This window comes from Panthera uncia, assembly GCF_023721935.1.
Source record: "Panthera uncia isolate 11264 chromosome E2 unlocalized genomic scaffold, Puncia_PCG_1.0 HiC_scaffold_19, whole genome shotgun sequence".
In the NCBI taxonomy this organism is placed as follows: Eukaryota; Metazoa; Chordata; class Mammalia; order Carnivora; family Felidae; genus Panthera; species Panthera uncia.
Window position 1 is genome coordinate 31,563,104 of NW_026057588.1, and position 25,175 is coordinate 31,588,278.

At 48.8% G+C, this 25,175-nt stretch overlaps 1 protein-coding gene across 12 annotated transcripts in view; it reads left to right on the forward strand.

The window, feature by feature from the left end:
• Positions 1–25,175, forward strand: part of NLRC5 (NLR family CARD domain containing 5) — an 86,434-nt gene that overhangs the window by 17,806 nt on the left and 43,453 nt on the right. For 4 of the 12 annotated variants that reach the window (XM_049622181.1, XM_049622188.1, XM_049622178.1 and 1 more), the window contains exons 2-14: positions 7,635–7,751; positions 8,579–9,120; positions 10,599–10,905; positions 11,719–11,811; positions 16,051–16,131; positions 17,200–18,874; positions 19,889–19,972; positions 20,119–20,202; positions 21,569–21,652; positions 21,773–21,862; positions 22,596–22,655; positions 24,387–24,447; positions 24,897–24,985. In XM_049622181.1, the coding sequence (XP_049478138.1) occupies positions 10,611–10,905; positions 11,719–11,811; positions 16,051–16,131; positions 17,200–18,874; positions 19,889–19,972; positions 20,119–20,202; positions 21,569–21,652; positions 21,773–21,862; positions 22,596–22,655; positions 24,387–24,447; positions 24,897–24,985 (2,696 nt within the window). In that variant the 5' untranslated portion in view covers positions 7,635–7,751; positions 8,579–9,120; positions 10,599–10,610. The remainder of the gene's footprint in view (positions 1–7,634; positions 7,752–8,578; positions 9,121–10,598; positions 10,906–11,718; positions 11,812–16,050; positions 16,132–17,199; positions 18,875–19,888; positions 19,973–20,118; positions 20,203–21,568; positions 21,653–21,772; positions 21,863–22,595; positions 22,656–24,386; positions 24,448–24,896; positions 24,986–25,175) is intronic. The other 8 variants (XM_049622185.1, XM_049622180.1, XM_049622182.1 and 5 more) reach the window with 8 other exon arrangements.

Consider the following 25,175-nt stretch of genomic DNA (forward strand, 5'->3'; position numbering starts at 1 on the left):
CAAGGACCCCTCTTGTCTGCTCCACTGGCTTTTGTGGTTGAGGGAGGAAATGGCTGCCAACATCTTTCTTTCTTTATTTTAATGTTTATTTCTGAGAGAGAGAGAGAGCAAGTGCGCGCACGCAAGTCGGGGAGGGGCAGAGAGAGAGGGAGACGCAGAATCCAAAGCAGGCTCCAGGCTCTGAGCTGTCAGCACAGAGCCCGCTGCGGGGCTCAAACTCATGAACTTCAAGATCATGACCTGAGCCTAAGTCAGATGCCCAACTGACTGAGTCACCGGGGTGCCCCTTCTGCTAACATCTTTCTGAAGGTGTCCCCCCAGGGAACCCTCCAGTGAAAAGAGGTGGGGCTAGCCCCTAGGGTGGGGCTGCATCGGCCTTCTAGAAAGAGCCCACTGGGTCAGTCTGGGTCACTGGGTCATGCACCCAGGCTCAGACATCCTCTGAAGCCTTAGACTGTAACCAGCCACCCTTCAGGGAAGGCAGAGGCCCAGATCTCGTTACTTCTTTCAGGGCTTGGCATTGGGCATTCTGAGAGGGCTTGAGGGCCTCTGTGGGTCGGGTCCATCCCAGGGTCCCCAGGCCTGACTGTCCACTCAGTCCTGAGAAGCCAACTTCAGCGGCATTTTTCTTTCTCACTTGCGGGATATTTCTGTCCAAGTGTCTAAGGTTTCTGTCCTGACAGAGGGTGCCTTTCATATGACCCCACCAACCACGGCCTTTCTGGGGCTGAGGTTAAACCCAAACCCTTTTGTACCTCTGTCCCTCTCTCCTCACTGGCCACCCTCAGCCTCCCCCTTCTGTCCTCTCTTCTCCCACCCGGGCCCAGGGGCAGAACCCAGGCCTGCCGGTGCTGTGTGGACGAGGCTTCTGGCCTCCCATGGGCCCTTCTCCTTGGCCTGACCCTTCCCACCAGCCCCGGGAACAGGGAAGGCAGGTGGGAGACCCCCTGGTAGAGACAAGGAGATGGGACCCAACCAGCCAGTGGACCCGTCAGCCCCCCGTTTCCGTTTTCTACCCAGCCTTCTGGGTGCTCCCCCATAATCCATGCTTGGGGAGTCAGGAAGAGGGAAGAAGCCAAAGGAACATGGCTCAGAAGCTTCGGACTCAAGCTGTGTCCTCTTTGCTATCCCTCCCTTCCTTCTTTGGACCCTTGCTACGGGCTGGGGCTATGGAGGAAACAACAACAACGCAGTTGTAATCATAGCTAACATGTCTCGAGCCTGTCTAGTGGGCCGGAAGCCATGTCAGGGATTTTGCCTGCTTCATCTCCCAACAACCTTGCCTGGTAGATATTAGGATGCCCATCACAGACACTGTTCGTGTTCCCTCTCACTCACCTGCTTTGCCCCTAGCCAGCCAGTGCACCCATCCCCCATCCACTGTGGTCCCAGGCCACCAACATCAGCACCCTTCTGGAAGGGTTGCCGTTGGCTAACAGGAATTACTTCATACAGAGATGCCTCCCTCCCCCACACCATGGGTATGACCCATAGCCAATGACTGACTGATATGGGGGTGTAATGACCCAGCCTCCTTGCCTCTTAACAGGACAGACTCTGTGGCATCGTTCACATTCCAGAGCTCCCCCCACCCCGTCCCACCCCACGTGTTAGGCTGAAGCAAGACTTCCCTTACCCTCTCAATACATAACTTTTGCAGGAGCCCCTCTTGTCTTGAGCTCCGCTTCTAGAAGCCTGATCTACAACATCCCCATTTTACAGATGGAGAAACTGAGGCAGCAAGAGACTGAAGTAACCTTATCAAAGCCATATAACTGGCAACTAGTAGAGACTCAGATCCAGGGCCCTGGTGCAAGGTGTCTGCTCTTATCTGGAATCAGGCACTGCCCCTGCCCTCAAGGTATCACCAACACGCAGAGGGAAGCAGGGGGGCCAAGAGAAAATGAGAGGGCACGAGATCTGCTGTGGAGGAGAAAGAAGAGAGCGCTAAGGGGTGAAGGCCAGTGGCAGGGGGCGGGGGCATGACAAGGTCTCGGAGGGCAGACGGGAAGACTTTCTGGAGAAGAGAGCAGGAGGAGGAGTTGCACAGGTGAGAAGAGACAGGAAGGGGCACCGCAGGGAGAGGAAGTCATGTGATCCAAGCAGGAAGATGGGGAGGTGGGGCTGTGAGCGCTGCCCATGGGCAGGGCGGCAGGTGAGTAGGAGGGCCAGGAGGTGGCCAGCAACCAGGTGGGGAGGGACCATTTATTTATTCATACTTTGAACCTTTCCTGGTGGCCTGACGTGTACCTACTCTGGGGCAGGCATATTAACATGCTGTGACTTTATCTGAGAGGTGTTGGGACGCTGATAGGAGGTTCAGACAGAAACGTGGCCAGACCAGAGCTGAGTGTTAGAGATAGCTCTGGCCACAGGAATGTGCGCGCGTGATATGAACGCTGTTCCGTGTCATCCCACATCCCTCAGCCTCTTCCCTCTTAATGGCTGCGTGTGCATTGTTGTATGGATGTGCCACAGTTTAACCAGTTTCTTTTCAATGGTCAGTTAGGGTTTTTTTTTTTTTTTCCAAACTTTTACGGTTATAAACAAGGGCACATTAAATATTCCCGAACATAAGTTATTTTGCGCGTTATGAATATATCTGCAAGCTAAGTGCCTGAGCATGGAATTGCTAGCTATGGTTATGTGACATTTGAAGTTTCCATAGATAAAGTTGTATTCGTACATGCTCCCACTAGCAGTGCATCAAAATGCCTGTTAATTCACAACCTTGCCAGCTCTATAGTTTGACCATCTAAGAGCTAGAAAATGGTATGTCTGTTGTAGCTTTAACATGTATCTCTTTCATTTCCTGTGAAGTCAAACATCTTCTCATAAATGCTCAAGAGCTATTTGTATTTCCTTTACGGCAAACTGTTCGTGTTCTTTGCCCACTGTTCTGTCAGCTGCATTGGACTTTTTTCTTATTGATTTGCGGTAACTCTTGATATATTAAAAACATTCAATCTTTGATAACTTGTGGATATTTTTTCCAGGTTTTCATTTCTCTTTTCACTTTATTTGCCATGTTCTTTGGCAGTACAAAAATTCTAATTTGTATCTGATCAATTTCATTCCATTTTTCTTTTATGGTGTCAGACCCTAGACCCTCTCTACTCCGAAATTATGTCGATAGGCTTTTCCAAAAGCATGTGTTTCTCCAGCACTTAAAAATTTTTAAGTTCTTTGTTGTCAAATCTAGCACATAGGAAAAAATGCAGAAAATTCAACAAGAGCTTCATGAGTTGTTGTAAATTGAATACTTGTAGTCTCCTAGTACCTTTATGGTTTAACTTCTTACATTTAAATTTTGGCCTCATTTAGACTTTATTTTGGCATAATTCGAGGGACAGAAATCCATATTTATTGAAAAAGAATAACGTTTTAAATGTCATGGAATATTTTAAAATTTGTCATATGCCAAGCAAAAAAGGAAAATTTCAACATATTTCCCTAAAGCAGAAATTGCATAGAACTTATTCTTTGCACGGAACGGTAAAAAAAAAAAATTAATGGCAAAGGTTTAAAAAATATCTCACCCCTCTATTAAATGACTCAGTTTAAAATTATAATCTACTAGTAACGTGATATAAATTTGATATAAACTTGACATAAATTTATGGAAATTTGCCAAAAGTGTTCTCTCTTATTATTTTTTTTTTAAATTAAAAGACTAGAACTGATTTAAACAATAAACTGACTCATAAGCTTAACAAGGAACACTCTCAGTAAATCAGGGAAGATAAGTCAGGAGATTAAAAAATTATAAAAGGAAAAAAGGAAAAATTCTACAGAATTAATAAATGAACATGAAAGTGTGTTTTCTCTTTTTAAACATAAGAGATAGCAGCTGCTGGCCCATCTAATAAGGAGAAAAAGACAAAGCAAAATAAACTAAATTAAATGTGAAAGATGCAAGATTTCTAAGTATAGGAAGATATCATCTGCAACTGTGTGCTCTATTAAAGTTTGAACATTCTTGGCAAAATGCAATTTTCTCACAAAACATGAAGTGCCAAAAGTTAATAAAAAATAAGTGTCAAATGAAAATTTTAAGTTGTCAAGTTTGATTTTTTTTTTAACCATTCAAACAATTTGAACAGCGTTGAAAAGGACTTTGGCTTTCACTTGGGGTCAGGGGGGCGGCTCTGTGTGCCGGAGGCACCTGCCTTGGGTCACAGTGTGACAGTGATACCCAGGCCCTCCATGGAGGATGTTGGGGCAGGGAGGAGAGGCACCAGGTCTGCTGGTGCAGGAATCCAGGTGAGAAATGGTGGTGCCAGGTTCCCATCTTTGGCCTGAGCTCGAAGAAACAGGAGGCCGCCCTTCACTGACCTGGGGACGGTAGTGGTGCACGCAGGCAGTGTGGGAGGGGGACAGGGAGGCCAGGATTGCCATTGGGAGCGGGGGACATTTTAAAATGCATACAGGACATCCAAGAGGCATAGTTGTGAGAATTGAAACCGCTGAGGCCGAAAGGCCCTTGCCTGGCACTGAGCCTGTATTCTTTGTGCTGAATGTTTAGTTCTTTCCATCGAACGTGGCGTTTGGTCCCCATAACACACATGCAAACGTTCAACTAACATGTAGAAGAACATATGTCCTCCATATGTATGAATTACTTTTTGATTTGAATGTTTAGCCTCTCTCTGTCATACTTAATGCACGTGTTTATCCTTTTTGCTTGCCTTCCTACCTCTATTTTAGTTTTATTATTTAACATAATGGAGGGAACTGCCATTTCTATGAGCCAACACTGATAATTTCTTGGCCCATTTATCACCATGTATTTATCTTCCTTACACATTGGGGAAATGTCTACTCTCATTTTTAATGTAAATGTCTTTACGGTTTTGTTTGTTTGTTTGTTTGTTTGTTTGTAAAAATGTGCCTATTAAAAAGTTTGAGGGGCACCTGGGTGGCTCAGTCAGTTAAGTGTCTGACTTCAGCTCAGGTTCATGAGTTCGAGCCCCACATCGGGCTCTGTGCTGACAGCTCAGACCCTGGAGCCTGCTTTGGATTCTGTGTCTCCCACTCTCTCTCTCTCTGCCCCTCTCTCCCCTGCTCACGCTCTGTCTCTCTCAAACATAAACATTAAAAAATATTGTTTTTAAAGTTTGAATGTCAAAGTGGTCCGAAAGAGTACAGCGTAAAGGGTTCTCCTTTGCCTGTGTTCTCCACGTCCCCTCCCCGGACATAGTCCTGTCACCAGTTTGTTGTATAGGCCTAGAGTGGGTCTCTATGTATGCAAATACACACACATTTGAATTTACTTATAAGGATATACTTTGGAGCTTTTTTCCCTTGGTGTAACATTTTTATGGTTCCTCCTCGTAGCATGTGTCCGTACTTTGCTCCTTTTCGTTGCCGAATCACATTGCACTGTGTAGATGTACTATATTTTGCTTCTCCGTTTGTAAGCTTTTGGACATTTGCATGGCTTCTGCTGTTGGGCTGTTACGGATAACAAACATTTGTTCGCACGTTTTTGTGCAAACGTCTGTTTTCGTGTCTGCTGGAGGGAGATCTGGGAGTGGAATTGCTGGGTTATGTGGTAACTCTCGGGGGTAACATTTTAAGGACCTGCCACACTTTTCCAAAAAGTGGATGTGCTCCATTTCACGTCCCCGCCAGCAGCATATAAACTTCCCAGGTCTCCTTATCCTCACAGACCCTTGTATGGTCCTTTCGTTCGTTATGGCCATTTGGGGGGAGGGGGTGTGTGAAATGGCAGCTGGTTTCCATACAGAGCATTTTAACTTAATTACTTAATTAAAAAAATAATTCCTTAAATTTAAACCACTTGCATTACCGTGTGTGTTAATACTATGTGTTTTTCCATATGTCTTCTCTTAATACCATCGATTCGCTGGTGAGTTTTAAGTGAGTGTGGAGCTAATTTGATTCCATTCCTGTGGCCAGTTTTTTTCTATTTTTAATACCGTTCCATAAAGTGTTAATGATCGGTGCTTTATAAGATGTTTTACGATGGTTGGAAGCCTCCCCATTATTGCCTGCCTCTCCCAACAAATAGTCTTTGATATAATTGCCTTCATTTTTTTCTTGTTTTATCTAATATGTTTATTACGAAATACTTATTATGAAATATTTAAGGCATATGAACACTTGTCGTGTCTGCCCTTTTTTCTCTAAATGACTGTTATTGTAATTTTATCAAGCTAGCCAAAGTATCCTGCTGTAATTTAAGTGGTTCTGCCTTAAATCTACATATTGACTTAGAGGGTTTTTTTTTTCTTTTACTCTCTCTGGTCACAGGCATGTTCGTCTTAGTCATTTCGGGCTGCCGTAACCGAACACCCCAGGCTGGGTGGCTTACACGACACACATTTATTTCTCATGGCTCTGGAGACTGGGAAGTCCCAAGATCAAGGTGCCAGCAGATCCAGTATCTGGTGAAGCCACTCTTCCTTTGTAGATGGCCACCCTCTCCTTGTATCCTCGTGTGGCAGGGACCAGAGAGGAAGCAGGCTTTCCCCTGCCTCTTCTTGGAAGCTCTCTGAACCCATCATGAGGGCTCCGTCCTCATGACCCAAGAACCAAAGGCCCTGCTTCCAAATACAGTCACACTTGAAATTTGGGCTTTAACATATAAATGGGGTGTGTGTGGGGGGGGGGGACACAAACGTGTCTAGTTACCTTTTTTTTTCAAAGATTTTTTTAAGTTTATTTATTTTTGAGAGAGAGACAGAATGAGCAGAGGAGGGATAGAGGCAGGGGTGCGGGGGTGGGGGGGACCCAGGCTCCAAAGCAGGCTCTGTTGACAGCAGGGAGCCCCATGCAGGGCTCAAACTCACGAACCCGTGAGCTCGTGACATGAGCTGAAGTCGGAAGCTCAACTGACTCAGCCACCCAGGCGCCCCTCTGTTACTTACCTTTGTTATGTGAGAGGGCGCCATATTTATGTGGGTTTACCTAAAGCCCTGGGGCTTGGTAAGTTACAGTCCTCACTTCATAGACACACTGTCAGGGCACACACTCATCTGCCTTGCTTGCTTTCTTCCACGTACTTCTCAGCCACCTTTCTTCTTCCCATCCTCTATTGTTAGACAGCGTCTCTTAAGCATGTGTGCCAGAGTGTCATTTCATTGTGCTCCTGCTGAGGCAGCGGGCCGTGCCTCTGGGTTTTCTCATGAAGAGGAAGGTTTACTCGCGACCGCCTAAAAAAATACATCGAATGTAATAAGAAAGAAAACCGCAAATCATACCCTTTTGGGAGTTTTACTGGGAAAGGAAATTGGCATCTGTCGTGAGGATTCTTCCTTTTTCGTCCAAATGAATTGGCTGTCATAAGTCTGCTGGATTTGAAGGGCACACTCTGATGCCACAAGTCACTGTGAGGTGAATGTCCAAGTTGGAGGAGGAAGAGGGGCAGCCTCTGGGCCACATGTGGTAGGAGGTGATGCCAGAGAGGGTCGGGCTATACACAATCTAGGGACAAAAGGAGCCGTGGTTGGGGAAGAACAAGATCGGTGCATGAGGGCAAGGGGACTCTTCTGGATCGAACACCTACCTCAGAGGTGTCTCCAGAGGAGGGGTAAGGGCTGGTGCCTTCCAAACAGCATTCCTCTTGGGATCTGGAACATTGAGGAGAGCACCCTGTCTCCTCTCTTTAGCAGCCTGCCCTGTGGAAACAACCTGAAAATCAGCTCATAGCACAAGACTTGGCCCAGGTACTCATGAGACCATCTCTGCAGACACTCTCGAACGTCTAGGATGAACCGGGAAGCCAAGTAGGTGACCTCTACCCTTTGCCCCCTCTCTTACCCTCCCACCCACTCCCTCACTCCCCTACTACTCCCTACCAGCTGCTCCCTACCCAGATTACCCAGGTTTACCTCTCTGGGCTGCCACTGATATAACAAGCCTACCCTTAGCCACCATTCAGCTTGAGAGTGAAAGTCATGAGACACAGAAAATCAGCAAGGGCCTTGAGACGGCATCTGATTTACCCACCTTATAGATGATGTGACTGAGGCCCAGATAGAGAATAGACTTGCTCAAGGCTATGCTATGAGTGTATCAGCTAGGATGGGCCAATAACAGACAACCACCAATGTCCTGGTGGCTTATGACAACAAAAGCTTACTTCCCGATCCTACTTCTTGTCTATCGTCAATCAACTGGGACCTCTGTTCCGCATAATCCTCTTGCTGGACCCAGGCTAAAGGAGCAGCCAAGATCTGGAATACTGCTGGTCCCTGTGGTAGAGGGAAAGAGAGAGCATGGTGAATCACGCACTGGCTCTTAAAACTTCTGCACAGACATGACATGTGTCATTCTTTAGCATATTTCATTGGCCAAAGCAAGTTTTGTGGCCATACCTGATGTCAAGAGAGCAGGGAAGTGCAATCCTTCCAAGGGCCTAGAAAGAGGAGAAAGAGAATATCTGTGAACGGCCCTAATGCAGACCACAGAGAATGAGATACAGAGCCGGGTCAAGAATGCTCGTCTCCTAACTTTGGGGCTGAAGATCTTTCTACTATAATCCTCTGTCTCCAAGGCTATTTTCATAGAAATCTCAGTGACCAATCATAATGTAATGTGCTCTTTCTCCCAGGGATGGTTACCCTTAAAGAGCTTGATGCTGTACCCCGAGGGGATCGAACACTAACGGTAGAAATAAAGGCGTTGTGTCAGACCGGCAGGAGGACACATTTGAAGATGAAAGGACTTCCACAGAAATGATACCGTCCAGGCGCACCTCACTTCCGCCTGACCCCTTGTTGTCCTGGCTGATTTCTTCATGGACATCATGGACTTTGAACACTGTAGCCCGGAAAAGAAGCTGCGTCCTAGGCCATAACCACATCCTCTTACCAAGATCACACAAAGTCCGGGGACTTGTCTGGTGCCATCTAGGGCTCCAAGGCCTCAGAAATGTACTGACCTGACAGGTGATAAATCTCAATTCTGAGCCTGGCTCTGCCATGGACTTTCAGTATGACTTTGGGTACATCCTTTCCCCTCCTTGGCCTCAGTCTTCCCGTCTGTTCAGTGGGGATGGTGATCCCTGCCTGCCCCATGGATGTGAGCATGTTTCATGAATTCTGAAGCTCTGTGTCTGAGAGAGGATCTATTGCCATCAGTCCAGTTGCCAAGGTATGACCAGAGGAGACTGGGGACACGTGCCCAGAGGCCTCTAGTGGGTGGGACTCAAGGGAACAGCTGCCGTCTGAACCTCAGGATACATAGTCCTGTGCCCCAGCCTCTGGGAGTTGCTAAGGCTGCTCTTGGGTGAGCCTCCCACTCTTCTCAGAAGTAGGGTCTCCACAGATGTGGGGATTATATGAGACACATAAAGCACTTAGAACATAGTATGTGCTTTCTAAGTGTTTGCTACTGTTGTTAAGGAAATAATGCCAGAAAGTTCATCTGGAAATGTTACAGCATTTTCCACTATATCATGGACCACCAATTAGTTAACTAATTAGTTAACAACTAATGTTGTTTCAAATTTTATGTATATAAAAAGTCTTGAGGCGAACAGCTTTGCAATTAAAAATTTTATGCACACCTATAATGATATCCTAAGGTTAGAGTGCTAGGAACAGACTTGCCGAATCAAAGGGACTGCATATTTTTTAAGCTTTGCTATGTAAGTGCCCCTGGCCTTATATTGGTATTCCTACCAGCAGGTTGAGAGTGCCAGTTTAGAAAAGGAGAAGTTGCTTAGAGAGAGAGCGATGGTTTGTGTTAGATTGGATTCGATTTCACTGAGTAGCAAAAAGCCCTAAAAAATAGTGCTTTAAATAGACATGTATTTCCTTGTCATGTAAGAGAAATTCAGGACAGGTGGAAAGGCTTACCTTACACCTTCTCTGCACTGGCTTCCACCTCATGATCCAATATGGCTGCCCAAAGTTCAGCCATCATGCTGACATTCCAAGCAATAGGAAGAAACAGAAAGATGTACAACACTTCCATCTATATCCCATTGGCCAAAACTTAGTAAGATGGCTAATTCTAAATGCAAGGAAGGCTGGGAAATAAAGTCTATTCCAGATGACCAGGAAATATTCAGGGGTTCTGGTCCTAAGGAAGAAGGGGAGAACAGATTTGGGAGGACAACTATTTGTCTCTGCCATGAGCTTAGCTCAGACAGAGAGCAGCACAAACAGGTCCATGGAAACAAGAAAAAATAAAGCATCCTCGGGAACCATCTGCAGGAGATAAACTGGACCATTGCAGAGCCAGGACACGGGCACGGATAATTGGGGGATGAGGAAAAGAAGCAAACTGTTCTCTGGGACCAATCCCTGGGCACAGGCATTGAGACTCCGTGAAGAAGCCACTTGTCTGCCTATTTACTGCCCCCCAGATATGGGAGGTGGTTCTTGACTACCCTCTTTGGCTTCCTTGCAGCTGAATTGTCCTCCTATTCACCTGCCTCCCAGCTCACCTGTCCTCCAACTCACCTGCCCCCCCACCCCCGCTCACCTGTCCTCCAACTCACCTGCCCCCCCACCCCCGCTCACCTGTCCTCCAATCTCACCTGCCCCCCAGCTCACCTGTCCTCCAACTCACCTCTCCCCCAACTTTTCTGCTCCACAGTTCACCTGCCTACCCTATCCCTGCAGGGCCAGCTCCTCATGGACCCCGTTAGCCTCCAGCTGGGCACCAAGAACCTGTGGAGCTTGCTCGTGAGGCTGCTCAGCAAAGACCCACAATGGCTAAATGCCAAGGTGAAGTTCTTCCTCCCCAAGATGGACCTGAGCTCCAGGAGCAAGGCCGAGGATGCCACGCAGGGTGTCATGCTACAGCTCAACAGACTGTACACTCAAGGTCAGGCCACTTGGCAGGCGTTCATCCACTGTGTGTGCATGGAACTTGACGTGCCGCTGGACCTGGAGGTGCCGCTGCTGAGCACTTGGGGCCATGGAGACGGTAAGGGCAGGCATAAGAGGCACAAAGCAGCCAGCCAGCCCCCTGCCATGGGAGCCAGGGAGGCCAGGGGAAGGCTGGGACCCACCCAAGTTACACAAAGACGACATGGTCAAGCCAGGAACAAAATTCTATGTTTCTGAGCACTTTCCAGAGTAAATTCCCTATTTTCACCATATCGGCTGGGGACCTGGAAGATCCCTTCTTCCACCCTGCTTCACCCCAGTTACCTAGAAAGGCTGGATGCAAGGAGAGAAAGGACCAGTACCTACTTCCAAGCAAGAAATTCCAAATAGCCCGTAATGCTCAAGATGTTTCTTTCTTCAGCACAGTCAGGAGCAGTTGCGGGGAGAGCCCTTTGACCTCTACGGGTGGGCAGGTGCATTGAACGCTGTTCAGTTCTGTGGGTGTTTCTTGGCACCTTCTACTTACACAGCGTCGTGCGGAAACAAAACATTGAGGGCCAACAATGTTCCTGGGGAGGAAGTGAGAACTCATAGAAGAACTTAGCACACGACAGAGCGTAGGATATGCAGGGGGGTTCACAGTGTGCATGCAGGTGTATGATCACACACACCTGTGCACAAACATGCATACACGCAAGCATAAGCACATACCTATCCGTGCACAGACCTGCACATACGTACACATTTCTGCCGGCAACTGCCTTCACCAGTTGTGTCCCCCACAGATCGTGGAGCTTCCACTTTATTGCTCCCCTGCTGGGGACCTGCCCTGAGGGATGAGCCCTGAGAGCTGGTCCTAGGGCATCCGCTGCATCCCTAGACCATGTGGCACTCTCCCCTTCTCTTTCAGGGTTCCCCAGCCAGCTGGAAACTGGTGAAGAAAGCCAACCTGAATCTCAGCTCCACCACGGTGAGAGCTGGGGTTGTGGAGCAGGAGGGGGTGGTAAGCATGCTAAGTCCCCACCTCAAACCCGGAGGAGGATGGTGGTGGCCAGCCAGCTGCTTCCCTTAAACCAGCCTCCTCCACCCTCTAACACATTCGCCTGTACCCCCGCCCCTCCCCCTGGCTCCTAGTCCCGCCTCCTCCCCCTCTGCACCTGTTAAGGCTTTGGCCTGTTCTGATATAACCTGTTCCCAGGGGATCTAAGCTGGAACCTCCAGAGAGAGTCTGAAGTTGACAGCTCCTGGGCACCTGCCGGAATCATGTCTCGTTTCACTAGGAGAAGTGTGTTCTCACTTCCCTGTCCCTAAGCCTCAGGGCCTCATATTCCAAACCCACAGACTCAGGCCTCCTCCTCATTTAGATACCTTGGGCATGATGCTGACCCACGGACTACTGTCCACACTCTGGAACCTCTGACTGATTTTTTGATGGAGTGCGGCAGGGATGGGGGTGGGGGGTCAGCAGTTAAATGGTGACCACCTCAGGATTTATTCACTCTATTCTCCAAACCTTTCTTTATGTTCATTTTTTTTTAAACTGTGGTAAAATGCACATAACGTGAAACTTCTATCTTAACCATTTTTAAGCACACAGTTCAGTGGTATTAAGTACACTCTCATTATTGTGGGACCGTCTCCACTACCCATCTCCAGAATTCTTTCTGTCTTGGAAAACTGATACTCTATCCCCATTAAACACTAACTCCCCATTCCCCTCTTCTCCAGCCCCTGGGCCCTTTTACTCTCTGTCTTTATGATTTTCACTACTCTAAGTACCTCTTGTAAATGGAATCATTTTGTGACTGGCTCATTTCACTTAGCATAATGTTCTCAAGGTTCCTCCTACATGTTGTGGCAGAATTTCCTTCCTTTGTAAGGCTGAATAACATTCCATTGTATGTGTATACCACACTTGACTTACCCATCCAGCCACCGATAAACACTGGGGTTGCTTCCACAGTTGGGCCATTGTGAATAATGCTGTTGTGAACGTGGGTAAACAAATATTTCTTCAAAATCCTGCTTTCAGTTCTTTCTGAGTATATATTCAGAATCCAGGGTCATATGGTAACTCTATTTTGAATACTTTGAGGAACTTCCACACTGTTCCCACATTGGCAACACCATTTTGCATGCCCACCGACAGTACACAGGGGTTCCAATTTCTCCACATCCTTGCCGACCCTTGTGGTTTCCTGGTTTGCTTGTTTTTTACAGTAGCTATTGTGATGGGTGTGAGGTGGTACCCATCTCACGGTAGTTTTGCTTTCCATTTCCCTAACGATTGGTGATGTCGGCCATTTGTGTGTCGTCTTTATAGATCAGTCTCTTCAAGTTCTTTGTTCCGTGGTTTTAATTGCCTTGTTTGTTTTGTTGTTGTTGAGTTTAGGGGGTCTCTATATATTCTGAATGTTAATCCCTTTTCAGATACAGGTTTCACAGATACCTTTCATTCTGTAGGTTCTCTTTTTACTCTGTGGATAGTGTCTTTTGATGCACAAAATGTTTTTCACTTTCATGAAGCCTGGTTTGTCTGTTTTTTTCTTGTGTTACCTGTGCCTCGGTGCCATATCTGAGAAATCATTGCCAAATCCAATGTCGTGAAGCTTTTGTTTTATGTTTTCTTCTAAGAGTTTTATTGCTTGAGATCTTATATCTCAGTCCTTGATCCGCTTTGAGTTAATTTTTGTATATGATGTTAGGTAAGGGTCCAACTTCATTGTTTTGCATGTGGATGTCAAGTTTCCCCAGCACCGTTTGTTGGAAAGATTGTCCTTTCCCCATTAAATGGATGTGGCACCCTTGTCAAAAATTATGTGACCATATAAGTGAAGGTTTATTTCTGGACTGTCATGTCTGGTTTTTTTTGTTTGTTTTTTTTTTTTTAATTTTTTTTTCAACGTTTTTTATTTATTTTTGGGACAGAGAGAGACAGAGCATGAACGGGGGAGGGGCAGAGAGAGAGGGAGACACAGAATCGGAAACAGGCTCCAGGCTCCGAGCCATCAGCCCAGAGCCCGACGCGGGGCTCGAACTCACGGACCGCGAGATCGTGACCTGGCTGAAGTCGGACGCTTAACCGACTGCGCCACCCAGGCGCCCCGTCATGTCTGTTTTTATGCCAGTGCCACACTGTTTTGATTGCGTAGCTTGCTTGTAAGTTTTGAAATCAGGAAATGTGAGTCCTCCAACAAGGTCCTTCTTTTTTCAGGAGTGTTTTGGCTCTTTGGGGTCCCTTGAGATTCCATATGAACTTTAGGATACGTTTTCCTATTTCTGCAGAAAAGGTTATTGGGATTTGATGGGAATTTCACTGAATCTATAGATCATTTGGGGTAAGATTGCCACCTTAATAATAGTCTTCCAATGAGCCTGGGATATATTTCCATTTATTTATGCCTTCTTTAATTTCTTTCAACAATGTTTTCTACTTTTCATCGTACAGGTTTTCCACCTGTTGGAGGTTAATTTTTAACCATTTTATTCTTTTGATGCTTTCGTAATTTCCTTTTTAGGTGGTTCCTTATGTGTAGAAATGCAACTCATTTTTGTGTGATGACTTTGTATCCGGCTACTTTGCTGAATTCATTTATTCTAAAAAACTTTTTTGTGGAGTTTTTAAGGCTGTCTACATATAAGATCTTCTCATCCATAAACATGTTTTACTTCTTCCTTTCCAATTTAGATGCCTTTTATTTCTGTAGAAGTATGGGCTTTGAACTTATAGCTGTGCTTGGCATTAACATCAACAGGCTTTAACAGAACAGCCACTCCATAATCCCAGCTCCCCAGCAGATCAAAACTATTTGTCCTGGTCCCTGTCCCTTCTGGCTTAAATCATTGAACTGGCATAACTATCACATGGCTATGACCAAGCCCGATTGATATTTAGCCAGTGAGTCCCTTATTAATAGAGAACTTGGGGAGCCTAGGTGGCTCAGTTGATTATGTGCCTGACTCTTGATTTCAGCTCAGGTCATGATCTCACAGTCATGGGATCAGGCCCCGCATCGGGCTCTGCATTGACGGCGTGGAACTTGCTTGGAATTCTGTCTCTCCATCTCTCTGACCCTCCCCCACTTATGGGCACACGCTCTGTCTTTCTCAAAATAAATATATAAACATTTTTTTTAAATAGAGGACTTATTGGAATATTAAAATACTCTCAAACAGGTTCCAGTTCCTCTTTGGGATCCCTGAGTCTCCTGTAAGCCAGCACCTATAAAAAGTCAACCAGGGAGTGCCTGGGTGGCTCAGTCATTGAGGGTCCAACTCTTCTTTTTTTTTGGTTTTTTTTTTTTGTTTTTTTTGAGTGTCCCACTCTTGATTTTGGCTCAGGTCATGATCTCACGGTCCTGGGATTCAGCCCGTGCACACTGAGCGTGGAGCCTGATTAAGATTTTTTTCCCTCTCTCTCTGTCCCTCTCCTGCACTCTTGTGCATGCATGAGCTAGCTCGCTCGCTCTCTCTCTCTCTCTCTCTCTCTCTCTCAAATATAAACAAACAAATAAATAAAATCTTTTGAAATAAATAAATAATAAAAAAAATTTTAAGTTAACACCTGGCAACGCAAGGGACCTGTCAGGGCTGCTCTGATTGGTCACTAATGCCTGGCTGTAGGAATATCCCACATTACTTCTTCAAATTCTTCCCTAAGTCCTCTTTCCCTTCTTCCTCCCCTCCGTTCTTGCTCCCTTTCCTTCTTGTTTTCCTTCTCCCTTTCTTCCTTCCCAACCTCTTTAGAAAGGCATTAAAGTGACTGTTGACAATCCATAACCTGACAGGAATTCGTGAAACCATTAAGGGAAGCATTAAACCAAATGTAGAAGATGTGAAATGAGGGCGATAAAACACACGGGCACAAGAGAGAGGGCACAGGCCTGGCCCATTGGAAACTCCACTTTTCTAACCAGCAGTGGCCTCGACAGACCTGGGTCTTTCCCAAGCCATGCAGTGCTTGGGGCCACGTGTTCCCAAGGCTGCTGGCTGTGGGCCCAGCTCCCTGCAGCCTGGGAGGTCCCCAGCCCAGAGCCTCCAGGCCTCTAACACAGGCCTGAGACCCACTTCTGCAAACAGAAGCTGGTGTTGGTGCAGCCTTTGCCCGTCGCTCAGTCCCTGGGTGTGGAGACACTTGTCTGCCTGCTACGTATTTGTGGACTGGAGCTCCCCAAAGGTGCTTGGTGCCCCCTCAGCCCAGGCTCCCAAACATCATCCCTTACCCTTCTTTCATTCTTTCCAGGCCTCAAGCGGCCTCATCAGAGCTGTGGGTCCTCACCCCGCCCGAAGCAGTGTAGGAAGCAGCAGCTAGGTGGGTACGAAGGTGAGGAGAGACCCAGACGTAAGGATTGGATTACCTTGGGGCTAAGGCACAGATCCTGGACTCTGTGCCCTGTTGACAAGCCTCCAAGGGCCCGGTGACTCTTGTTTTCCAAGCTTCCGGTAGATATGGACTGGAGGTCTTGGGTGGGCAGAGGAGAGGCTGGGTCTGGCAAGGACCTCCCCCACAGGAGGCCACAGGGCCTTCTCCAGAGATGGTGCAGCTGAAGGAGCTTGAAGCACTCCCAGTAGATTGCAACTTCATCATCTGGGCTCTTACGGGGACACCATTTCCTCAGGATTGAGGGAGCTTCAGGGAGGTGACCAGCATGACCTCAGACCTGGACCCTCAGTGGCCAGTTTAGAGATAGGCAGGATACCAGGGAGACCCCAGCACCACCGCAAGGCCTGGGGACGGCTGAGGACCAGCTAGGCCAGAGGGAGTGGAAAAGACAGAACTGCTCTCTTTTCTCTACCAGTTGTCCAGAAGGGTCCTTGTTCACAACCAGTTATCCCCAGTATCCCCTGACAGTGGCTCCAGTCCTTCCCCTGGGCCACCCAAGATCTCCCAGTGATCCAGCAATTAAAAAGTTAGTACTTCGCGCAGTAAGGGCCCAGCTCCAATTCCGACTGGTCAGCACTTGGGCCTACAGGTTACTAGCGCTCACCCCTGGGCATTGCAGCCCCAAAATATTAGGTAGAGGAACGGGCTACTGAGATACACAGTCTGTTCCAAGAAGATGCTGCAAAGGGAATGATCCACTTTTCCTCCCCATCTCATTGAAAGCTTTACATGTATACTGTTGCAGAACAAACAGAACCACGATCCATGCTTCCCCGGTCGGACTTCCCTATTTAAATGGCCCAAAGGCCATTCTACAGAACCTGTGCTTCTGTAGAACCAGTTCCTTCTAGGGATTTGGTTGGTACAACAGCCCCCGTGCGCTCTTGCCAGCCCTCCCACACCTATATATACACAGCTGAGGCCACAGGCTCCCAACTGCCGGTACTGGGGTGAGGGGACCTGGGGGTGGGGAGCTCCAGCCTTCATGCCTCTCCCTGCCCCTTGCAGAGCTGGCCAAGAGGTACCTGCAGCTGCTGAGGAGTTCTGCCCAGCAGCGCTATGGCAGCAGGACGCGCCGGCCAGGGCAACCCCTTGCCTTCCACCAGGCCTATATCCCGCCAATCCTGCAGTGGAGCCGGGCCACAGCACCCTTCAACACTCAGGAGGGGGCCATCCTGGGGGACCCCAAGGCAGAAGATGGCACTGAGGCGAGCATCCTGGACCTCTTCAACACCAAGGCCGACAAGGGTCCGAGGGTGACGGTGCTCCTGGGGAAGGCGGGCATGGGCAAGACCACACTAGCCCACCGGCTCTGCCAGAAGTGGGCTGACGGCCAGCTGGACCGCTTCCAGGCCCTGTTCCTTTTTGAATTCCGCCAGCTCAACCTGATCACAGAGCTCCTGACGCTGCCCCAGCTTCTTTTTGATCTGTACCTGAGCCCCGAGGCAGGCCCCGACTTGGTCTTCCAGTACCTGGAGGAGAATGCTAAGGGAGTCCTGCTGATCTTTGACGGACTGGACCAGGCCCTCCACCCCCATTCCAGCAAGGACACTGCAGGTCCTGAGGCCCCAAGTCCAGCCCTTGCCCTCTTCTCCGGGCTCTGCAAAGGGACCCTCCTGCCTGGCTGCTGGGTATTGGCCACCTCCCGTCCAGGGAAGCTGCCCGACTGTCTGCCCACGGAGGCAGCCATGGTCCACATGTGGGGCTTTGACAGGCCACGGGTGGAGGAGTACGTGGGCCACTTCTTCAGTAACCAGCCGTGGCAGGAGGCAGCCCTGGCAGAGCTGAGGGAAAACAGACATCTCCAGAGCATGTGCGCGGTGCCCGCAGTATGCCAAGTCACCTGCCTCTGCCTCTACCATCTGCTCCCAAGCAGCTCTCCAGGCCAATCTGCGGCCCTTCTGCCCACCGTGACTCAGAACTATGTGCAGCTGGTATCTACCCTCGGCCCCCGTGGGCACCCGCTTCCTGAGTCCCTGCTGGGCCTCAGTGAGGTGGCCCTGAGGGGTCTGGAGACCGGGAAGGTTATCTTCTCTGTAGGAGACATCCCTCCCCCCATGATGGCCTTTGGGGCTGCCCTTGGCTTGTTGACCTCCTTCTGCATCTGCACAGGCCCTGGGCACCAGGAGACTGGCTATGCCTTCACCCACCTCAGCCTGCAGGAGTTTTTTGCCGCCTTGCACCTGATGGCCAGCCCCGAGGTGGACAAAAATGCACTTGCCCACTATGTCACCCTCAGTTCTCGCTGGGTGCTGCGGACCAAAGCTAGACTGGGCCTCTTAGACCACCTCCCCACCTTCCTGGCTGGGCTGGCATCCCGCGCCTGCTGTCCCTTCCTCAGCCACGTGGCACAGAGGGACGAGGTGTGGGTGGGTGCCAGGCAGGCTGAGGTGATGCAGGCCTTGAGGAAGTTGGCCACCCGCAGGCTCACGGGACCGAAGGTTGTGGCACTCTGTCACTGCGTGGGTGAGACCCAGGAGCCTGAGCTGGCCAGCCTCATGGCCCAAAGCCTCCCCTGTCACCTGTCCTTCCACAATTTCCCACTGACCTATGCTGACCTGGCTTCCCTGAACAACATCCTGGGGCACAGGAATGCCCCCATCCAGCTGGATTTTGAAGGCTGCCCCCTGGAGCCCCACTGCCCTGAGGCCCTGGCAGGCTGTAAGCAGGTAGAGAATCTCAGGTGAGCTGTTCTTGCTGAGGGAGGCTGGGTACGAATCTCAAATATCAGAACAGATAGTCTGAACTACCGCTTAGCCTGAGAGCCGGTGGGGAAGCTCCATGCCTCGCCAAGACCTTAGGGTCCAGTTGGCCCTCCTTTTGCTACGGTTGCTAGGCTTTTAGTCTCCCCCTCCCTCTCAGCCGTGAGCTGGAGCCTCCGCGTCCAGAGGTGGTTTGACTTCTGGCAGGCTACTTAACCTCTCGGCCTGAGTTTCTTCCTCCCTAAAATGAATTCGTGGTAATACCAACTGCGTGGGGTGGTTGGGAGAGGGGGTAAGAGAATACGGGGAAGACCCTCCTTAGCCAGTGCCTGGCTCATGGTGGAGGCTCAGTATGTGTAGTAGTAGCTGGAGAAAAGGTGAGGCTCATAACAGAGAACCCTTCCCCCTGAATACAGTGGGTTAAATAATGTTGAATTTTGTTTCACTGTCACGGGAGACTCAGAGGTCAGTGGTCCAGGTCAGTGAGATGGCTCAGCTCTGTGTGGTCCTGCAGGGACCCAGATCCCTCCCACTGTCTCTCCATCGTCTCCTTGGGCGTCTGAATCTGCATGGTCAAAGCCGGGTCATGGGCATATCCGTGTTCTGGCTTAGGGGAAGGGAAGGGGAGCATATACTCAATACACCCAGCATATTAAAGCCCACACACGTGGACACAGAGCACATTCTTTCCACTCACATTCCAGTGGTGACAACATAGTCATATAGCCACCCTGAGCTGCAAGGGAGGCTGGAAATGCCATCTCTGACTGGGAAACCACGTTCCCAATTAGAGCTCTATCAGTGGAGAATGGGTTTCAATGGACAGTTAGCAGTGTCTGCCATAATATGTATTTGTTACTACTACGAACAGCAACTACTGCTACCACTATTAACATAACTGTATTCAGTTCCATCAGTCAGAGGAGGGGGTGGGTGATGGCCTCTAAGCCCTGTTCCGCGCTGATCCTCTGCCATCTTGCCTCTTCCCGTGGCAGCTTTAAGAGCAGGAAGTGTGGGGACGCCTTTGCAGAAGCCCTCTCCAGGAGCCTGCCGACAATGGGGAGCCTGAAGAAGCTGGGGTGAGCCAGGGCTTGGGTCCAAGAGGAATCCTCAGCCAGAGATGCCTGGAACTCTCCCCTCTCCCTTCAACCCTGCACAGGGCAGATTCCTGGCCTACCCTGTTTCCCATCTCTGTTCCTTCCCACCCTCTTTGCTTATCCTGTAGGTTAGTGGGAAGTAAGATCACTGCCCAAGGCATCGGCCGCCTGGTGCAGGCTTTGCCCCTCTGTCCACAGCTGGAAGAGGTCAGGTGAGTGATCTCCAGGAAGACCTGCTGGCTATGGGGACCAGTCACTTCCCAGGTCCCTGTGCACCCCCTGGAGCCTGTGATGAATCCTGCATATTCCATCAGGATCTGGCCAGTTGTTTTTCAATGGGACCCGGAAAGGGGAGGCATAGATCCAAGAACTGTGTGGGGCTGGATCCAAACACAAGGCTCCCAAAGACCCTAGAGCACTGCTTCCCTCATCTAATATTTTGCTCCATCTTTAAGGAGCTTGAATTTTGAGGCCCTCTTTCCGTGACCCTGAGAGAAGGGATAGCAGCGTGTAGGCAGGTGTTGGGCACTGTGGATACAAGTAAGTGCATGAAACACACACATACCTTCACACTCATACACATATGTATTCACACTTGCACTCTCCTGCTCTCCTGACCTGCACATTCATAGGTGTGCACACATGCATGCACACTTAGATCCACGTACACACTTAGATGCAATTACACACTAAGCACATGAGCACAAATATACTCCTGCCCTGTGTTTGTGATGAGTAACCTGAGAGGGGTGGAGCCAGGGAACCTTCTCAGCAGTTCATTGGCAGAACCATCACTAGCTTATATGGCACCTTTATGAGACTTAGAAAAGGCATCCATTCATCCAGAGAGATGCAGCCTGGCACTAGGTTGTACTGGTTGTTGAGTGGAGTGTAGGACCTCAGCTCCTATTCCCCACAGCTGAGTGCCTTTATGTGGGATCACTAGGTGATAGGAGAAAAGATTAAGGTCACTCTCAATAATCAGGAAAAACGGCGCTAACAATTCACATTTCCAAACCTTTGCACTGACCAGAGCAATCATGCACAAAGGTACCCTCACACTTCTGTCCCTCCAGCTAGGAACTCAGGCAAGGCTGGGTTGTGGACTCCATTTGACAGATGGAGTATGTGAGCCTGGAAAGAATGTGCTCGGACTAGGGGTCAAGGCCAGAGCTGGGGATGGAGGCAGCATCTCCTTTATCCAGTCTAGACTCTGCTCATCACCTAGGAGCTGAGAGGCCCTAATAAACTCCAGCCTCAGGCACATCCCAGACATAGCCCTGAGAGCAGGGTGCTGGGTGTCCTCATTCCGCTTCATGAGGCCTTCACAGCCCCATTATCTGGATCTCTTGGGCCTAGGCAGGAGCTCCCCTTTGGGGCTGAATAGGGACAGAAGTGAGGCTGGCAGAGGGCCTTTCCACTTAGCTGGGCTTACTGGATACTGTGGAGCAGGCCACCAACACCTTGTGGGCCTATGACTTGTGTCTCCTGCATAAGGGCAGCCATATCACCTGTCAACTGGGGCTCCCAAATCCCCCAACTCCATGGCTGAGGGGCTGGGCCTTGGTCTCCCTGCAGTTTTCAGGACAACCAGCTCAAGGACGGGGTGTTGCTGAACATTGTGGAGGTGCTTCTTTGTTTGCCGCGGCTCCAGAAGCTTGAGTAAGCAGTCTTTCCACCCCTTTGCCTGAGTCACCCTCCTCCCTGGAGAGCGAAGAAAGTCTCTTCAGGAGCCCATGGGATACAGGGTTCACTCCTGACACCCTTGCCACAATCTTGCAGCCTGAGCCGCAACAGTGTCTCCATGTCAACCTTACTCTGCTTGACAAAGGTAGCAATCACAAGCCCTGCTGTCAGGATGCTGCAGGTCAGGTGAGCAGGAATGGAATCTGGGCCTCAGGGTCTTGAGAAAAGGGGAGGGGAAGGTAGTGGGTGGGAAAAGGAACACCTAGTCTGCAAGATCTACATGTGTGGGCACCTGAATTTGTTTTATTCATATCGGTATCTCCAGAGCCTAGTTCAGATATGGCACCTGGTACTCAGTATAATAGCCGATGGATAGAAGGATGGATGGATGGATGGATGGATGGACGGAAGGACGGATGGATGGATGGTTGAATGAGTAGAATAATGGACGAATAGATGAATGGATGGACAGATGGTTGAAGGAATGGATCAACAACAGATCTAGGAAGCATAGGCCTAGCCCAAGGGATAATTAGCCGCATGTTGCTCTCCATGGTGCTGAACTAGGGATACCTGTTTGGATTATGGAGTAGGTTAAGTGCCATGCAAACCTAAAATACTGTAACTCCCATAAAAACTCTTTGCATTCCTAATTTTTAAAAGTCTTCTCTGGAAAAAAAAAAGTCATCTCTGTAAAAATTGCTTTCCTGACTTTTAAAAACACTCTTTAAGTATTCATCAAGCAATAGCATAGTCACAATTTTAATTTCTGATTTGGGGCACTTTTGCCAGTTGTTTCTCTGTTGATTACAAAACCAACCTTTTCTAGATGTTTGGAACAGCAAGAGGTGTGCAGGCAGGGGGTGATGTGCTGGTTTCCAGTCCACTGGTTTCATGGCTCGGTATCTGACTCTTGCAGGGAGGCGGACCTCATCTTCCTTCTTTCCCCGCCCACGGAGACAGCTGCCGAACTTCAAGGGTAAGAACGTAGAAGGGGGGTGAGTCTGGGCTCATTCTTAAGAGCAGTCTGGGCTCAAGCAGTTGCAGGGAAAGGTAGGCAAGAGAACACATGAAGAGTTGGAATGTGGGGCTGCTTCTTGCTATGGCTGCCCTGAGAAATGACTTACTTCTCAGAGTTGGCAAAGAACTTTAACTTCCTCTAGCATATCTGGACCACATCTGGCCCCTGTGATGAGGGAGCATCCCCAGAAGTCTCAGAGCAAGGCAGGCCCTTAGGGAAGGCATGAATATACTTTTAGGTTGGCATCAGTATGTGGAGAACACCCTGGAAAACTCTTCCATCTAAAAAAAGGGGGCCTGGGTAGTTCAGTCACTTGAGTGTCTGCCTCTTGATTTCTGCTCAGGTCATGATCCCAGGGTCATGGGATCAAGCCCCATGTCGGGCTCCACACAGAGTGTGGAGCCTGCTTAAGATTCTCTCTCTCTCTCTCTCTCTCTCTCTCTCTCTCTGTCTCCCTCTGTCCCTCCCCCATGCTTTTGTGTGCTCTCTCTCTCTCTCTCTCTCTCAAAATAAATAAATAATAAATTAATAAATTAAAAAATTTTAAAAAGAGAAGACGATGATACCTACATCTCAGAGTTACTCTGAGGATTGAATGAATTAACGCATTTAATGTACTTAAAATACTACTGACATCCAGGTGACACTCAGGTGCTGGCTATTCCAGCTGTGCGTGGATTCCAGCTTGGCTAGTCCTGCATGGGTGAAGAAAGGGAAATTGCCTTTCCATGAAAGAACATTACATCTAGGCTTCCTCATACCCCTTCCTGGCTGAGACACACAGACAGATGATGTTGTATGTCCTTGGGCAAGTCTTTTCTCTGAGCTTCAGTTTCCTCGCCCATACAATGATCCGGTAGGACCAATGTCTTTTTTTCCTCCACCTGTATAGCTGTGATGCCCAATATGGTAGCCACTAGCCACATGTGGCGATTCAGATGTATATTAATTAAAATGAAGTAAAGTGAACCTTTAAATTTATCAGTCACATTAGCCGCATTTCAGGTACTCAATGACCATGGGAGGCTAGTGTCTCCCGCAGCAGGTGGCACAGATATAAAACATCCTCATCATCGTGTAAAGTTCTTTTGGACAATGCCAATCTAGAGGTCTGTGAAAACGTAGCTAATAATGTTCCAGCTTCTCGGCAGCCTCCAACCCTCCCCTGGCCCAGTGAGAGAGAGCCTGGGTGTGCCCTGGCCCCCACAACCTGGACCCACACACAGTCCATGCTCCCAACCTTCTGAACTATAGGTAGCACATATACAAATGGAAAGCGTCAACATTGAAATAGCAGCTTCTTTTTACTAAGCTTCAATTTTGTGCTTATGCGGGGCACTTGACCATGCATCATCTCATTTAATCCTTCAATCACTCTGTGTTAGATATTGTCGTCCCATTTTGGAAAAGAACAGTGGAAGCTCAGATAGGTGAAGTGACTTGCCCAAGGCCACACTGCTATATATAAGGCAGAGCCAGAATTTGAATAAAGCCTATTTGACCTCCAACCTTTTGCTCTCCTTGCTCTGCTGAATAACACCTTCAGCACCTTCAAACAACTGTCTTTGTTACTCATTCACTTTGGGTCATGCTGCACGGTCTTCAGCCCCTAGAACCTAAAATAAGAGGTTTGGCTCATCAGGTCTTAGACTCTTAAGCCAAGGCCAGTGTTGGATTTGCTCTTTGCAGGGCATCAGACCTACAGGGAAATGCCAGCCAGAGGAAAGAGGCTCAGAGCAGAAGCCTGGCACTCAGGTACCTCTGTGGGCTCCATTGCCTTAAGGGGAGGGATATAATATGAAAGGAGGTGCCTTCCCAGGAGAGGTGTAGCAGGGGCAAGGAGGATAAAGGATAAAGGCATGGAGCAGAGAAAGCACATGAATAACCCATCCTGGCTTGAACAAGGAGCATCTGTTATAACAACAATAATTATTATAATTTAATGAGCCCTTGCTGGGCACTTTACCTCATTGTAATTCGTTTGAAAACCCTGCAAAGTACGCTTTATTCTTCCCATTTTATAGAGGAGGAGACTGAGGTTAAGTACCTTGTCCAAGATTTCCCAGCTACCAAGAAGCAGGGCCAGGATGAGACCCCAGGTCTGTCTGCCTCCTGGCTCCCACACCTGGCAGTGGTCCTTGGAGCCGGAGGAGGCATGGTGTAGCTTCTTGCCCTGAGCCCCTCTGCCTCCACCCTGACCTCAGGCTTCAGCAGTGTCAGCTCAGGGTCCATGATGTGCAGGAACTCATAGCCCAGCTCCAGGAAGGCCCCCACCTGGACAAAGTGGAGTGAGTATCATGGGAAATTCTGGGGCGGAGAAGGGTGGCGGGCAGGGCAGGGTCTGAAGGGCCTCTACTGTGTGTGTGAGCATGGTGTGAGGAAGGGCGTGTTGCCTCATTAAGAATTTGGGGGACGCAGATATCATAACAGCTACCACTATTTAGCATTTGCTCTGGCCAGGCTTTTTTACAAACATCC